General features: G+C 41.9%; 2 protein-coding genes and 1 long non-coding RNA gene across 6 annotated transcripts in view; 1 reads left to right on the forward strand and 2 right to left on the reverse strand.

Annotated features, from left to right (window-relative positions):
- rabgap1l (RAB GTPase activating protein 1-like) overlaps positions 1–5425 on the reverse strand; it is a 96180-nt gene extending 90755 nt beyond the window's left edge. For 2 of the 3 annotated variants that reach the window (XM_019346801.2, XM_019346800.2), the window contains exon 1: positions 5286–5425. The gene's annotated coding sequence lies outside the window, so the exon portion shown is untranslated. The remainder of the gene's footprint in view (positions 1–5285) is intronic. The other variant, XM_019346802.2, reaches the window with a different exon arrangement.
- Positions 2–4983, forward strand: LOC112842700 (uncharacterized). The gene is made up of 2 exons (XR_003214655.1): positions 2–2096; positions 3899–4983. It is a non-coding gene; the product is annotated as an uncharacterized LOC112842700 (long non-coding RNA).
- A 2086-nt stretch (positions 5426–7511) lies between the features above and the next one.
- Positions 7512–15611, reverse strand: part of fam163ab (family with sequence similarity 163 member Ab) — a 33130-nt gene continuing 25030 nt past the window's right edge. Inside the window, exons 1-5 of one of the 2 annotated variants that reach the window (XM_025899875.1) lie at positions 11481–11504; positions 10999–11080; positions 10699–10720; positions 10030–10144; positions 7512–9682 (exon numbers count right to left, since the gene is read on the reverse strand). In XM_025899875.1, coding sequence (XP_025755660.1) covers positions 9284–9682; positions 10030–10122 — 492 coding nt within the window. In that variant the 5' untranslated portion in view covers positions 10123–10144; positions 10699–10720; positions 10999–11080; positions 11481–11504 and the 3' untranslated portion in view covers positions 7512–9283. Of the gene's footprint in view, positions 9683–10029; positions 10145–10698; positions 10721–10998; positions 11081–11480; positions 11505–15611 lie in introns of those variants that run through there. The other variant, XM_003455648.5, reaches the window with a different exon arrangement.

A 15611-nucleotide genomic window follows, 5' to 3' on the forward strand; every position in this document is an offset into this window, starting at 1 on the left:
CACAACAAAGAGCAACACAAGACCATTCAGGTGCTCTTCTTACAGTTTGGTAAACAGCATTTAGGTTTTGAAAGCCTGCGATGCATTTAAACACACAAGGCAACACGAAACCACAGTTTTGCAACCCAAAACATAAAGTTACAAGAACCTAATCCAGGCACCCCATCATCTTTGACTTAATCCCTGCCTAGTAGTTTGGAAAATTTGTAAACCTAACCTCAGATCTGCAGTTGCTAAATTCCTAAGATTGTTTGCATGCCCTTGGGGTGTGATTAAAATCTCTTAAATCTCTCATGTGCCATTTCCCTGAGAGCGTCGCTGACGGGCCAGGCTGGCAGCTGAACGGGGTCGTTGGGCTTTCCTTAATCGCAGTTCAGAGCAGATCCATTTTCCACATGGTTAAGACGCAGCATGCTGACCACGGGCATCTTTATCATTCAGCACCTCCCCCCCTTCTTTCTTACTGCTGCACTACTACTCTGTCATAACCAAAGAAATATTGACAGTCATCTCTAAACTACTTCCCTCGCACCCTTTTATGGAGCAAACTTCATAGGCTCTTTCATTTTGCTGTGATTCAGCAGAATTGAGTTTTTCTGTAATCCATTTCCTGCTAACTAAACAACAGATTACTCTGGCTGGTGATTACTTATTGTTAGGCTAACATTCGTTTCTATCCGATGCCCTTTTTACTTTGCATTTGTGGACACGTGTGTTAACCACAAGCACCCACAAACACAGTCTGGACCTCCGTGCCAGCCCTGCATGTCACACCCTGCTCCTTCAATAACTGTACTGGGAGTTGTTCAACACCACAAAGGAGCATGCCCCATGCAGAGCTGGTTGATATGCGGTTATATGCAAGCGCAGATAACACACTCGCATTCTTCAGCGTACAATTAAGTTTGTGCAACTGTTTACATAAAAGGTAACACCTTCATTAGCAGTTAGGCAAAGCTGAAAAACAGCCGGTCACACTTGACTCCCAAAAAGGAAACTATTTTGGTAATCAGTCAATCATTTGCTCTATTGTCTGCAGCTAAACAGCATAAAATTAATTAGTTTAAATCTGCAACTGAAACTTTTCTCTGTTTTGTATAACTGTAACCTGCATGCATTTGGATTTTTCTGTATCATTTTAAACTTCATAAAGTTAGACGTGACCTTAGGCAAACCCAACACCAATGCATCGTGTTAAATCTATTGTATCTAGTGGGGTTTTGCAGCATTTATGAGGACACTGTGGGGCTCGGCGGCGAGGTGCAGGGTGCAGGGTGGACCCAAGCCTTCAAATTGGCAAATGCACATAGTCAAAGTAATGAAAGAGGTTATTCATTCACACAGAGTGAAACGATTACATGCAGACAGAAGGCACTCATTCACACTAACCCAGGCAAATTATATTCATACATGCATGTGCACACAGACACAAGCAAACACAAGAAAAGCAACGGGGTCATGTGCTCCATTCAGACTTATTCAGTTACACAAAGCACAGAGGACACTCCCATTGATTCGCTTACGGAAGTAGCTGCAATGAGAAGAACCAGTGAAACACAGACAGTGCTGGGAAAGTATGTCATTTATAGCAAAAGCCTCCTTTGCTTGTGTTGGACCTTACTCATGCTGAATCTGAGGCGTGTGCTGAACATACTCACTATTAATCATCACTGTGCAAGTACAAGTCTCCATGTTCCACACAAACAGTCGAGGAATAGAAAAGCAACACAGCACAGAATCTCCTGTATTTGTCAACAAAATTCCTTCTTTTATAAATAAAACCAAACATTTAAGAAGGTTCTGAGGGTAAAAAAAATAAAACAAAGCTTATGACTGTTGACTAATTTATCAATCATTACCTAATTTTAGATCAGTAAGCCAGTTGGTCATTTCAAACCTTACTTCCTACACATCGTGCCGTTTCTGCTAAGGCTGAACCGTCCCTTCCAGAAATCTGCACCCAGTCATTACCAGCCTGTTCAGCACTGACCCAGATGATACCAACAACTGCCTGCATGGAAACTGTGAGTTGCCAGTGGGTTGGACAGACTGCGCCCACATAAGCTGGGCTCACCAGCCACAATATGTCTGTAAGGGTGAGTGAGGGCGCTCGCCCTGCTGCTCTATCGCAGATACAACACCGTCAACATTTTTATCTACAGTGTGTGACCTGACCCTGCGTCCTGGATGAGGGTGGAAACAAACACTTGTGACACTTCACTTGAGGATTGGCTTCGTCTAATCCTCGCTGTTCCATGTGTTTTGACATCTTTAGCTGCAGCTATCATTGCAACATGTCTCAAAGCATGTCTCCATCGCATAACTTATTGTGTCTTAGACGACGTGGCCAACCCGCCATCTGCTCGTTTGCCTCCTGTCATTGACAGAAAGATTAAGTGCCATAAGTGTGTTGAATAAACCTGCCATTGCGCCACAGCAAACCTGTTAACCTGGTACAAAACATAATAGATTGAAAGGGTTAGGTTAGGGTTACTATTTTAAGAGCGGATAAGCCGCGTTTCCTTGTAGATGCAGTCATTTGCATTGCCTGCATCTACATTTCAGCCAGTGCACCTGTGTTATAATCAAGCATATAAAAACTGCTAACTGGGTACGTGTTGGACAGGTGTCTCATGTCTGACCAGGTAGCCTCTTTCTAGGATTTGGGTGTGGCATTCACACTGACAAAAGGTTCATTTCCCTGTATCCATGTTCCTGCTAAGCCAACTGGGCAAACTGACTGATTTCATTGATACAAGTAACCACAGTCAGGTCTGACACCTGACCATGACTGAGACATCTCCACACAGTCAAACAAAGACAAAATCAGTTAAACCAGCTCTGAAGTTTGCTGGTGAATACAGCAGGCCTTTTGCCTCTTAGTGACACCTGACACCTGTCACTGAATCACTTCCCGTTAGGTCTGACACCACAGTTATTTTCATGCAACTTCTGACGTTTTTGTTTATGGCACTTTCAAAATTACCTCAACCGGCACGTAGGAAGTTGAGGGTTTCACACTTCAGTGTACTTTTTAGACAACGTGTGCTGAACACTGTACATCACAGCAGCACATCAAGAGCTTTTTAGTCAAACTAAAATGGGAAATGTAGGCCAATTATTCCAGTTATACTGGTTAGCTTTCAGAGCCGCTGTGTTAAAACACTTTTTAAAGTAAGCCAAAGAAACACCCTTGGTTTGAAGCCAGGGACAAAGCCCAGCCTATCATGTGTTTATTCCAGTTTAATGATACCGCCACAGCCTACGCCAGTTAAAGCATACAGAAGCTTGATTGTTGTTAAATACTACCGGTTTTTCTCCATGTCAATTAAATTTTACAATCTTTTTATCACTGATTAATCTGACAGTTATCACGTTATACGTGTGTGCAAGTACGTCAAAAAAGATTCTGTTACAGGTCAGCCTATTTAAGGCTTTTCCCCATAAAGACTCCCATCTGATGACTCCACACATCCCACGTGGCAAATAAAAACCCCAAAATACTTTGTTAACTCTAACTGGGAATCACTCTGAAGCTGAGGAACTATGTGCAGTTCCACTCAATAAAAGTGGCTTTATTGACTCGGACAACAGGACAATAATTGTGTTTGAGGAAACAACGCTTTTTACAGAAACACATGAAAAACGGACGTTTGTATCACAATAAAAATATGATGAAGCCAAATCCAGTCCCAGGAGACACGTGGATTTAGTTAAAAATAACAGAAAATAAAAATGCATATCAGGACGTCACAATCAGCTGCTTCACACAGCAGCACCCACGAGTTCAATGGTGAATCTACAAAGAATTACAAACAAAGGCATTAGATGTCCTTTGTAGTAAAGCAACGCGGCTCTTTCCTTAATCCATCCATTCTCTTCTGCTTATCCAATTCAGGGTTGTTGGGGAGGATAGAGCGTATCCCAGCTGCCACAGGGAGAGAGACGGGGTCCACCTGGACAGGTCACCAGCATGCCGCAGGACTGAGAGGCAGACGACCAGCTGCACTCACATTCAGATCTACGGGCGATTTAGAATCACCAATCAACCGAACCCCACCGAGTCCCTGTCTTTGGACTGTGGGAGGAAGCCCGAGTACCCGGGGAGAGAACCTGTGCAGACACAGGGAGAACATGCAAAGTGTACACAGAAGGGCCCCAGGTGGGTTAGAACCTGGTACACTCAGCTGTGAGGCTAACCCCCATGCCACCGTGCTGCCTTTAATCAGACTTTGAAAACACTGACACATCACTTCACTTGTTTTCCTCTCCAGCTGGCCACGAAACATGATATTCCACTCATATCGCCAACTAGAAAACAGCAGTATCATCGCACCTCCTCCCTGTGTTCTCTCACAGAGCAAAACATTATCATTTACATCTTTTAAAAACCACCTAGCGCCCAGCCTGAAGCAATCTCACACATCCAGCTGCGGTTTGTGGATAAAGTCCTGCATGTTGAACAGAACGGTACTGATGATGTCATCCTGGAGCTGATACACAGACAGGGGAACAGATGCTGTGACACTACGACAGCAGCTGGGATGAAGTACAGACACATTAGTTTGAACCCTCAGCTAAAGCTTTCTAAACGACCTTTCTGAATAAGACACGTTCAGGTGTTGGCTCGGAGATCTTTGCACCGCCTTCACCTGACAGTGTTTGTGGTTTGACACTCACAGAAATGTTTTATCCCGTGTTAAGGGGAAATTCTCTCGTTAATTACTGCAGTAAACTGTTACTGCTCCTCTCACCGATGATGACTACAGGCCCGTATGGAGCACATCACCACCACTGCAGGCTAGCTCGGCATACTTGGCAGCTTTCTTCTTTAAACAGCAGTTTACCGACAGTTGAATGACATCGGCATGGCATCACGCCAGAAACGCATCTCAGCTGCTGTCAAACGCACATTTGTAAAGCGAACAGATTTCCTTCACTAGCTAACTGAGCGCAAACGACAGGCGGGCTAACTTATCCACAGAGTCACGAACACCACGCTGACACTAACACAAACTTGTCACCAGCACAACTCGAGACAAGTAGCCAGCTGTCAAAAAGGTGAAGGCAGGGTTTACATTGCAGTACCTGTACGTGCCAGGCTACATATAACAGCTAAAGCTAAGTTTGGCTAACGCTAACCAGCTCGAAGTCCAACACACTCGGACCACCACTGGGAGGGAAAATGAGGGGGGAGAAGAAGGAAAGCGCCATTCGTGTAGTTTGTGAAGGTAAATGTGACAGTACAATGACCACAAGTGTTGATAAGAGAGCTGTCAACTTACTTGTTTTCAGCCTCAGAGTTGCCTGCTGGAGTTGCAACGAAGATCGTGTGTGTTTGAGATGAATCACTCGGGAATCACTCGCTTTCCGGTTTGGAATTTTAGCGTTATCTCACGCATGCGCTGTGCTCCTATAGTCTGGCTGTAGTAAACTGTATATATTTCTACATCCTTCGTTCGTGTAAAATTACCATATTACAAAATATGAAAACATATGTTTGTTTTTGTTAAACACGTGGTTACAACTGACTGAAACACAGACTAAATAAAGAGTTTGTTCTGCATACTGATGACGTTTTCTTGTAGTGGTTGTGTGCCTCATGACAATGATTACCCGGGGGTCAAACTTCATGCGGTCAGAGCGGCTCATGATTAAAAACGTTACTGAAAACTTCATTTTCTTTTCTGCCCTTTACACGTTTGACTGATTCTGAGCTGAGCATGCATGAATAAATATATGACTGACTAAAAACATGCAATAATACACAGAAATACAATAAGGTAAGGTAAAAACAAAGTTTATACATAAACGTGTTTCAGTCACGTTGAGGTCTATAGGCTCTATGCTTTTGTATCCAGCTATGTTTTTACTGCATTCAGTGTGTTTGGGATCATAGTCATGCCCAAAAATGAAACCACTGCCAATCAGATGCTCCTCAGATAGTGTTGCATGGTAACGGTACTTTTCCGAGTCCATAATTCCATCATTTTTTAAAAAGATCTGAACACAACTGGCTGAAATGTATCCCCAAACCATGACAGTGTCCAGCATGTTTTACAGATGGCTGTAGGCACTCACTGTTGTACCTCTCTCCTGGCCTCCAGATATACTGACAACAAGTGTTTAGAACAAAAAATGTCAAACTTGAATCCATCACTCCATAAGAGCTGTTGTGCAGAGTGATTTACAGTCCAGCTCTTCTGTAATTTGGTGTATCTCAACCTTTTCTCACTCTTTCCCTTCCTTAAAAACAGCTTCTTGACAGTCGCCCTTCCACTAAGACCGTTTCCAACGAGGCTTCAGTGAACAGTAGATGGATCGACTGAAGGGCCAGATGCATCTTTAAGGTCCTGTGTCAGGTCTTTTCAGGATTTTTTCCTATTTCTGAAGGACATGACTTTTAGATTCTGTTCATCTGCTGTAGCTTTTGTAGATTCAACAAAATATTTTTTTTAATTTCAAGAAAGTCTGTCTCCTTTATCAGGGTCTCAAACCTAAATGATCTGTGGGTCACTGCTGGCACAGTCGTCTCATTGGAGGGTCACTTTTGTGTTCAAGTGATGCAAAACAAACAAACAAGAAAACAGCAACAAATATTTCCCAAAATGTAGTGTTTGCTTTTTTTTTTTAACTTTTCAAATATTGTATAACAAGACAAAACTGCAAACATGAATACAATATTTTCCCCTCACTCTTAACTGAAGCCTTTCATTGAAATACCAAATAAACACACTGGTCCTCTCTTTCACACGTGGCAGCACTTCTGCTATGATTATGTTCATATTTAATAAAATCAAAATGCAGACATAAGTGACACATGAGTTTGTGACTCTCTCACGGAGCTAACACAGCCAATCCCTCAGCATGTTTGTGCTCTCTGCTCATGTTGCCTTCATATTCAATCAGTTTTGGCTTTTTAAAGTAATTATTTTAACATTGCACTCCAGAATAAACAAATCCTCCCTAACAAAAAAGTCAATTGCATTAGATTTCTTCACGTCAACATACGGGCCACAAGTAGAGGTGACACGCCTGCCTTATATGAAAAGAAACTTTTGTATATATATTCAAGATTCAAGATTCAAGAGCTTTATTGTCAATACAACAGTATACACAGTATACAGTGTACCGAAATTCAGTTTCACCCCAAGCCCCCCATCGAGCATTTATAAGTATATAAAAGATATATCCCCAAGAGATATAAAACTAGAAATTACAAATAAATAATGTGCTAAATTTTGGTAAAATGAAGGGATAAAAGGTAGTAATTACTAACTATACAATACTAACTGTACGATAAACAAAGACAGGACAGAGACAATACAAAGTGGATTGTGCAGTGGTTCTGAATACCAGGTTCAAATTATTGTTAGGATATTATAGACATGTGCAAGAAGCAAAATGTGCAAATGTAGTACAGTTTAGATGTGCGTTCAGTAACTAACTAATAATATGTATAGATATATGTGTGTGTGTGTCTGTGTGTGTGTGTCTGTGTGAATAACCACACAAAAACTCAATTTAAGCAGTTACAAATCTTTTATTTGTCAAAAGTTAACACCATTAAATAACACAGTTTTTGTATTCATTTGTGTTTTAATCACATCTCTAAAAATCATTTTCTTTAATATTTTTCAAAGATTACTGGTTAAGCAAAGAGTAAAATAGATAGCAGGTAATACAATGTCTAAATAATTGAATAATGACAATAAAACCATCGTAGGACAGCAACATGTCCACGTCGCTCCGCTCGTTCCACCGACTCAAACCTGTGTACATATACTGTTAGTTCTTTATTTGCTCGTGTTAGTTAATCTGGAGAAAACCAATGCTTCCATGTGGTCTTCAGAAGGGTGAATATGCACAGCATAATAATGGCACCGCAGTTAAAACTGATTTAAGGATTTAATTATGAAAAAGTAATTAAGAAGCTGGTAATAAAGTCTGATTATGCACGGCTGGAGGAGAGGTTAGAAAAGTGCATCTTATTTTGTTCTTAAATACTTGGATAACGACACTCTCCAACATTCTCACCTCACACAAATCCCAAAGGTTTCTTGCTCTGCTTATTCAGGCCCACCGACTCCTGCTGTACACACAGATATCAAAACAACAACAGCAAATATTATCGCAAGCAACACAGCATCATGTAGAAAAGGAGCACTGTGAAATGACACAGGTGTGTACGCACACTTTCTCACAATACAGGGGGAAAATAACATGAATGTAAATTAATGTGGATATTTGCATCATTATGAGAGCAGTGCTGGAGCACAGAAAGAGTGCGTAGACAAAATAGCACGAATCAGTAAATCAGACGTATCGCTCTTTAAACCCCCAGCGTGCATCTCTCTCCCTCTGTCACCAACGCCGTTTTCTGGTTACTATTTACATTTCAAACTTTTTGCATTTCTGTCAGTAAAGAGAATTTCATTCAGTTCATTTCAGGTGTCCCACTGCTGCATTCGGGGGGCTCAGGCATCCTTTGTTTGTTCACAGGTTTCCACATCAGGGGGGAAGCTCGAGCTTTAATGCTGCCACCGTTTCTAAATGCTTACAGCGTGTCTATCTACACGTGCCTCACCACCACGCCTCACTGGTGGGCACAGCAATCCCAATATTACCCCCTTCACAATATCACTGATGACATGAAAACCGCTGAAAGGAGAAGGCTGACATGAAGAGCTGCGGTACTTTGCTAGACAGCTTGCATAGAGACATCTCCAGTCGTCCAGCCTCCTCAACGTTATCTGAACGCCTCCCAAGACTACACACGGCATCGTGCGATTGTGATAAAATTGCTTCATACTTGCTACTTACCTCTTTATATTACTTCATGGCAGTCACAGGGAAGATATGTAGCATGAAAAAAATAATCCCACAACTTATCCATAATAGCCCTCGGTCGGTAAAGACACGGAAACAGTCGACAGTGAACAAGTGTGTGAGCGTTTAGCCACACCCTTAATTCAGGGTTTAGGGACTTTTATCTACTGTGAATCACAGAATTATTACTTTCTAAGTGAGCATGAAAACGTACAATTTAAGAGTATAAAGGAAGGAACTCAGGCTAAAGGGTCCCTTTATAGTCAGTTTCATCTTCTCAGCGAATCTGAAATAAACGGGATAAAGGAATCAGTAAATTGGTTTAGTGGTTGTGTTAGTGGTGGTGCTGGTGTGTGTAAGGGAACACAGCGGAATCTGTGTGTGTAAAGGTCAAGGGTCAAGGAGGAATTTTTTTTCTTTCTTTTTTTTGTCAGAGAGGAGGGGGGAGGGGTGGTCACACTTCGGTGCTGATGGCGCGTGTGTTGGTGTAGAATTCAGGAGGCCGACCTCGCTGCGTCTCCCTCAGCAGGGAGCCTCGGACCGCGGGCAACGGCATCGACAGCGCCTGGTTGTCATAGTGCGTGGGCATGTAGGTGATGCGCTCGCCACCGTTGCGCATTTCATCTGTAGTGCGGATGTAAAAGGGCGAGTCGTAGGGTGAGCAGGTGGGACAGTAGCTGCGTCGCCCCCTGGTGGTTTTGGTGGGTTTGTAGGATTTGGGCGGCACTGGTGGCGACAGGGACAGTGGGGTGATGATGGGTCCGTCCAGGCCTGAGACACTGCAGGCGTTGCAGGCAAAGTGTTGCTGAGAGATGGAGCCGCTGTCAGACCCATTCTTCTTGCAGCAGTAGTACTGCAGAGAGAGAAAAAGTCGTTGCTGTGGTTAAACTCAGGTTTTCTGAAAAACAAAAATACACTGCAGAAGCCACCGGGATACTCACAGTAATAATTTCCTTTCTGTACAACTTCAACTGTTTCCCGTGTGGATTCAATCTATTGTGTGGCTCTGCAACACTGCGTGTGTTACAGAGCCCAAAAATCCTATTTTTCGAAGACAAATGAATGCCTCATCTTCCTAATCGTTTTTTGTGTCCTTTTATAAAGATACTGGCACTAATTTCTATATTTCTAAAAGAAACCAACTCCAGTGAGAACCGTATGCGATGAACTATAAAGTATAGTAAAGTAGTATAAACATACCTGGAGTCTACAATAACACAGCACGGCTATGATACACAGAAGTATCACTGTGGCCAGTATTCCTCCGGTTATGACAACAGTTCCAGCTGTCATCCGACCAGCTCTCCATCAAACTCTGAGACAGGCACAGGAAATGAATTTAGAAAGAGCTTTCTCATTGCTGAACCGATATGAAGTGTGAAGTCATGCAAGTGTAAGGCTGTTCAACCTCTTTCAACAGTATAATAAACAGTGAGCTCTATCATTTGTTGGGCAACGACACATTTGTGGATTCTGTATGTCTGTAATTCAAGTGTTCACCTTCAAATCAATTTATTTAATCAAAGTATGAACATACGACCTTAAATTAGGATATTTACAACTACAAGTAATCGTAATGAACAATAACGTGCATAGACGTACAGAAATGAAGTCCTAAAATTAGTAAATTCAACAACAAAGTCCAATGTTTTGAAGCTAAAATGTTTATTTTACTTTGTGCGAGTATTAATATCGAAGCAACTTTGACATAACTTTGTGCAGAAACTCAACGCCAAATGCACTGATCCAATTAGCTGAGACAGAGTAGGAGAATTTTATGTTAACAACATAAAATTATTTGCATTGTGGCAAACATGATATCACAATCACACGTACATCATAACCATTGATTGGTGTTGATATACTCACGTTCAGCAAAGCTGCTTAACACCTGAAAGGAGACAAATAATAATATCAGACAGACAAATGGTGAGACAGACAGACACAGACAGACAGACAGACACAGACAGACACAGACAGACAGACAGACAGACACAGACAGACAGGCACAGACAGACAGACAGACAGACACAGACAGACACAGACAGACACAGACAGACAGACAGACAGGCACAGACAGACAGACAGACAGACACAGACAGACAGACACAGACAGACACAGACAGACAGACACAGACAGACAGACACAGACAGACAGATCAAACTTACATCAGAAGAGTGTTTGAAATGGTTAAAATCAGTCCAAAGGTGAGGGCTCACTTTCTTCCACAGGCCTGCTGTATGAACATCTCTGAGGAGAGAGAGACAGAAATGTTAATTGTAGTAACTGTTTTCTTCCACAAGATGGCACCAAGAGTACAATAAAGCTCTCTCTCACAGGGGGCAATGGCTTGTTACAATTAGCTAGCCCTAAGGAATGACTACAGTCACTGCGAGTGAAGAAGAAGAAGCAGAAGAAGAAGCAGAAGAAGAAGCACGGGGGCAGAAAAGCAGAAAAGAAGGTAAGAAAACCACGACTTCATTGTTCTATCAGAAAAACAGAAATATTAACAAGAATAACAGCAATTAATGTAAAGTGGCAAATACTCCTGCAAACAACAAAGATTATTTGTTTACTACTACAACAGATAAAAACTGTTCAATAACCTCATATCCATATGATCACATTATAACTCTGTCCCCCTTTTTACCTTCTACCGATCAACAGTTCAGGTCTTCTCAGGCGAAATGTTCAGTTTCACTCTAAATAACCAGGGAGACAAAAAATAAGCACTGATGTTTGTACACATCAGAGTCTAAATCGTCACACACATCTTCTCTCATCTTATCCACACTGGAAAGCGCACACACACACACACACACACACACACACACACACACAGACACACACACACACACTCTCTCTCTCTCTCTCACACACACACACACACACACACACACACACACACACACACACACAGACACACACACACACACTCTCTCTCTCTCTCTCACACACACACACACACACACACACACACACGGACAGCATTACGGGATAGCAGCAGTAAAAGTGATTTAGTAGCGAGGGCCTCGATTGGTTGGGGTTTGGGTCTGCAGCCTGAGGCTGGTCCAGGTGAAGTCAAATCTATGCCTGCTGATAAAAACATGTCCACCCTGTGAGACGGGTGGAGGTGGGAGACGTTTGTGAAGGGAGAGACAGGAATGCTGTAATGAATTTAAAAAGAATACAGATATGCTACTCGTGCTACACTCGTGCATGACACCCAGAATTAATCCTCACACGTACGATTTCTACTGTTTGACATCCGAGTGGATTTATGTGTTTGTTTTTCCTGTAAATGTAATGTCACAAATCATTTTTCTGAGTTCACTATAACAGAGGTGCAGATTAACAGTTAGCTCACTGGTATCTCAGTCATCATACTTGTTTTTGCATCACATGCTGCATATGCCAGAAGACTGATGCAGAGTCCCTCGCTATAACGCGGTTCACTTTTCGTGGCCTCGCTGTTTCGCTGATTTTTTTATGTGCAATTTTGCATGCTTCTTCTTCTTCTTCTTCTTCTTCTTTTTTTAAACCGCACATTGTGTTCTGCGTCCTGATTGATTGACAATGGTCTACAGCCAATCTCCTCCGTGCCGTGTCTCCTGTACAGTACAGAATGCATTTGGCTTGTCAAATTTACATAAATCTTTGATCGCTAGCAGTGTGACTCTGTGCTGTACTGTATGTTCGTAAGTCTTCTCCCCAACAAACACAACGAAGTTGACGAAACGTTTTGCACCGTCAAAGGCTCCTGCGGTTGCACCCAAAGGCAGAGGAAGATGCTAACCATCGCACAAGAAGCTGGACTTCTGGACCTGCTAAAGGAAGGTAGAAGCTGCCGGATTTTTCGGACCATAAGGCGCATTAAGCGAAACAAAACAGTCAGGTAAGTCAAACTTTAACTCAACTCATTCTTCTTGCTTCCTCTACTTTTGTACCATTGATTCATTAATGTTGAATTCTCTTGCAGTGGCTCTATTTAAATGTTCTGGACCTGAAAACAGGGTTTGATCTTTGGTTTCATTCTATAATACTGGACTTATTTTTCTATGAAGGTTTGAACTTTGAGAGTTTAAACAAGAGAGAAAAGTGTGAAAATGTTCTTGCCTGTCTGAGAAAAGTGTATAAAGTGTGTAGTCGCCTCTGTCAGTGCGCCCCAGGGTGGCTGTGGCTACAATGTAGCTTGCCATCACCAGTGTGTGAATGTGTGTGTGAATGGGTGGATGACTGGATATGTAAAGCGCTTTGGGGTCCTTAGGGACTGTTAAAGCGCTATATAAATACAGGCCATTTACCATAGTGAGGAGTTTTACAGCCTTAAAACATCTATAATAATAGTAAAAAATAAAGCTGGCTACTTCACGGCTTTCACCTATCGCCGGTTATTTTTGGAACGTAACACCTGCGATAAACGAGGGACCGCTGTATTCAACTTTTTTAAAAAGTGGAGCATTTACCTCCGCCAGTCTTTAAATGGTTTTAAATTCAATATTTATTTGCGTTTGCAAGTTTTAATTTGCTATATCTTTTCCAATGAATATCTTTAAAATGTATTGGGCAATTTATTTTAAAAAATCGCACTGATGATGTAGAAGTCTCACAAACTCAAAAAATATCAACAACGACAAAACCTCATGTAAGGAATATGATACACCAGTGGTTGTGGCTGCTTGACCACAGGTGTTTTGGGTTTTTTTTTTATCTCAGCTCAACATTTATTGTCCTCAAAGACATTAAAGAGGAAATTCAGGCGTTTAATTAGGAGGTGTCCTATAGAAGTCTACAGGAAAACGGCTTTCTGAGCAGACCTTTGTAAACACTCTCCTGCTGAGTTCACGGGCTCAGTAAATCTTGTTCATACTGTGTTTCAAAGTGTAGGATTATCTATGATATGATCATTGGCCTGCCAGTTGCAAATCGTTAACCAATGAGCAGTCAGTTCCACAGTCAGAAGGATCTTCAGCAAAGCCGCTCAAAGTCAAAGTAAAGGTCACGTTTGCTTTTTTATGAGCAAAAAAACTGTGAATTGTGGTGGATCGGGAGCCAGATGAGCTACTCGTCACTGATGTTCTGCTCTTCTTTCCAAAAGCAGTCAGTTTAATATCACTGAATTACTGACGCTGTTAACTAAGCCAGAAAGCCAGCAGAAAGCATTAGCTGACTTAAAAACTCAATTCAATTCAACTTTATTTATACAGCGCCAAATCACAACAACAGTCACCTCAAGGTGCTTTATATTGTAAGGTAGACCCCACAATAATACATACAGAGACAAACCCAACAATCATATGACCCCCTATGAGCAAGCACTTTGGCGACAGTGGGAAGGAAAAACTCCCTTTTAACAGGAAGAAACCTCCGGCAGAACCAGGCTCAGGGAGGGGTGGGGCCATCTGCTGCGACCGGTTGGGGTGAGAGAAGGAAGACGGGATAAAGACATGCTGTGGAAGAGAGAGAGAGGGTAAATGTGCACTCTTGGTACATTTACATTAAATTTTTTACGTTTTTCTTAAACGAGAGTAAAATTAAGGCTTCCCCAAACCACTGAGTGATGTCTCTGGGTCTACAGCCATGCTTTATGCACAGCCACATGAGCCAGTAATTAGCTGATGACCATTAGTTGGCCAATTTAATCTTTAAAACAATTTAAGTAAATGGCCTATGATAATAAATTCCAAGAAAGAAATGAACATTTTTACAACTCTTCGACACATCCTCAGAATTTTTTAAATCTGTCCATATATTCATTTTCTCTCCCAGCTGTCATAGGACAAGAGGCAGGGAACACCGCAGACAGGTCACCAGTCTATGACAGGCCAACGCTTACGGCAAAGAGACATTTGTGGCCGCTGGATAAACTGCCTCAGATCTCGGTGCCATGTCTGGCAGTACTGTTGGCCTGTTGTGTCTGACTGACAACAAAAGCAATGTAACGGTCTTTTGCACCTGATGCTTTGTTGAGCTGTATTGTCCAGATTTTGCTCTTTTGCACCATCTGGTGGTGAACTGTGTAGGGTACAGTTGGGTGCAATTTGGTTCTCCACCCAGCCACATTTTGCTAGCACACATGGTGTCTGTATGCTGCAGCTCCTGCATAGCTCCACACATGGAGAGAGTAATGTTCAAAGTTAGATAAAGAGAAGAAATAAGTGAGAAAAAAGATGGAGAATAAGATAATAAGGCCATGACGGACTATTTAGCTCCTCCTGGATGTCAGCTCACGAAGTTTGTGTACTTTAATGTTTTATTTTCTGCGATTAAGGACTTTTGATTGATTGACACCAAGTACAAGAGTGCATTTTGATGTGATGTTTTTGTTTTATAGTTTTCGTCCGTGAGCAGTTCTCACGGGTTGTGATAATAAACCCTGTTTTATAACTCTACATCGTGCCTGTGTCAATCCCTGAGGGTGCTTCAAGCAATCCTGTGTGGAATCTGAGTTTTCAAAAAGTTTAAACGTTAGAACATTTAGAAATACACAATTAAACAACTCAGGAATATTTAAATAGAAATACTTTTTTCATACGATTCCTGAATGATCACTTATCACAAGTAACAGGCACAAAAAGGTCAAGTTTATTTCTATAGCACATTACCAACAGGCCATGCTGCACAAAGTGCTTAACAATGTAAAATTCCACTAAAATAAATAAATAAATAAATAAAACGAGTCAATAAAAACAACAACAACAACGGCTGTTAAAAGCAAAATGTCCGACCCTGACCCCATGGCGTGAGGAGATAGTGGACCCAAATGCAGGCACGGAGGCGA

The sequence above is a fragment of the Oreochromis niloticus genome, linkage group LG17 (assembly GCF_001858045.2).
Source record: "Oreochromis niloticus isolate F11D_XX linkage group LG17, O_niloticus_UMD_NMBU, whole genome shotgun sequence".
In the NCBI taxonomy this organism is placed as follows: domain Eukaryota; kingdom Metazoa; phylum Chordata; class Actinopteri; order Cichliformes; family Cichlidae; genus Oreochromis; species Oreochromis niloticus.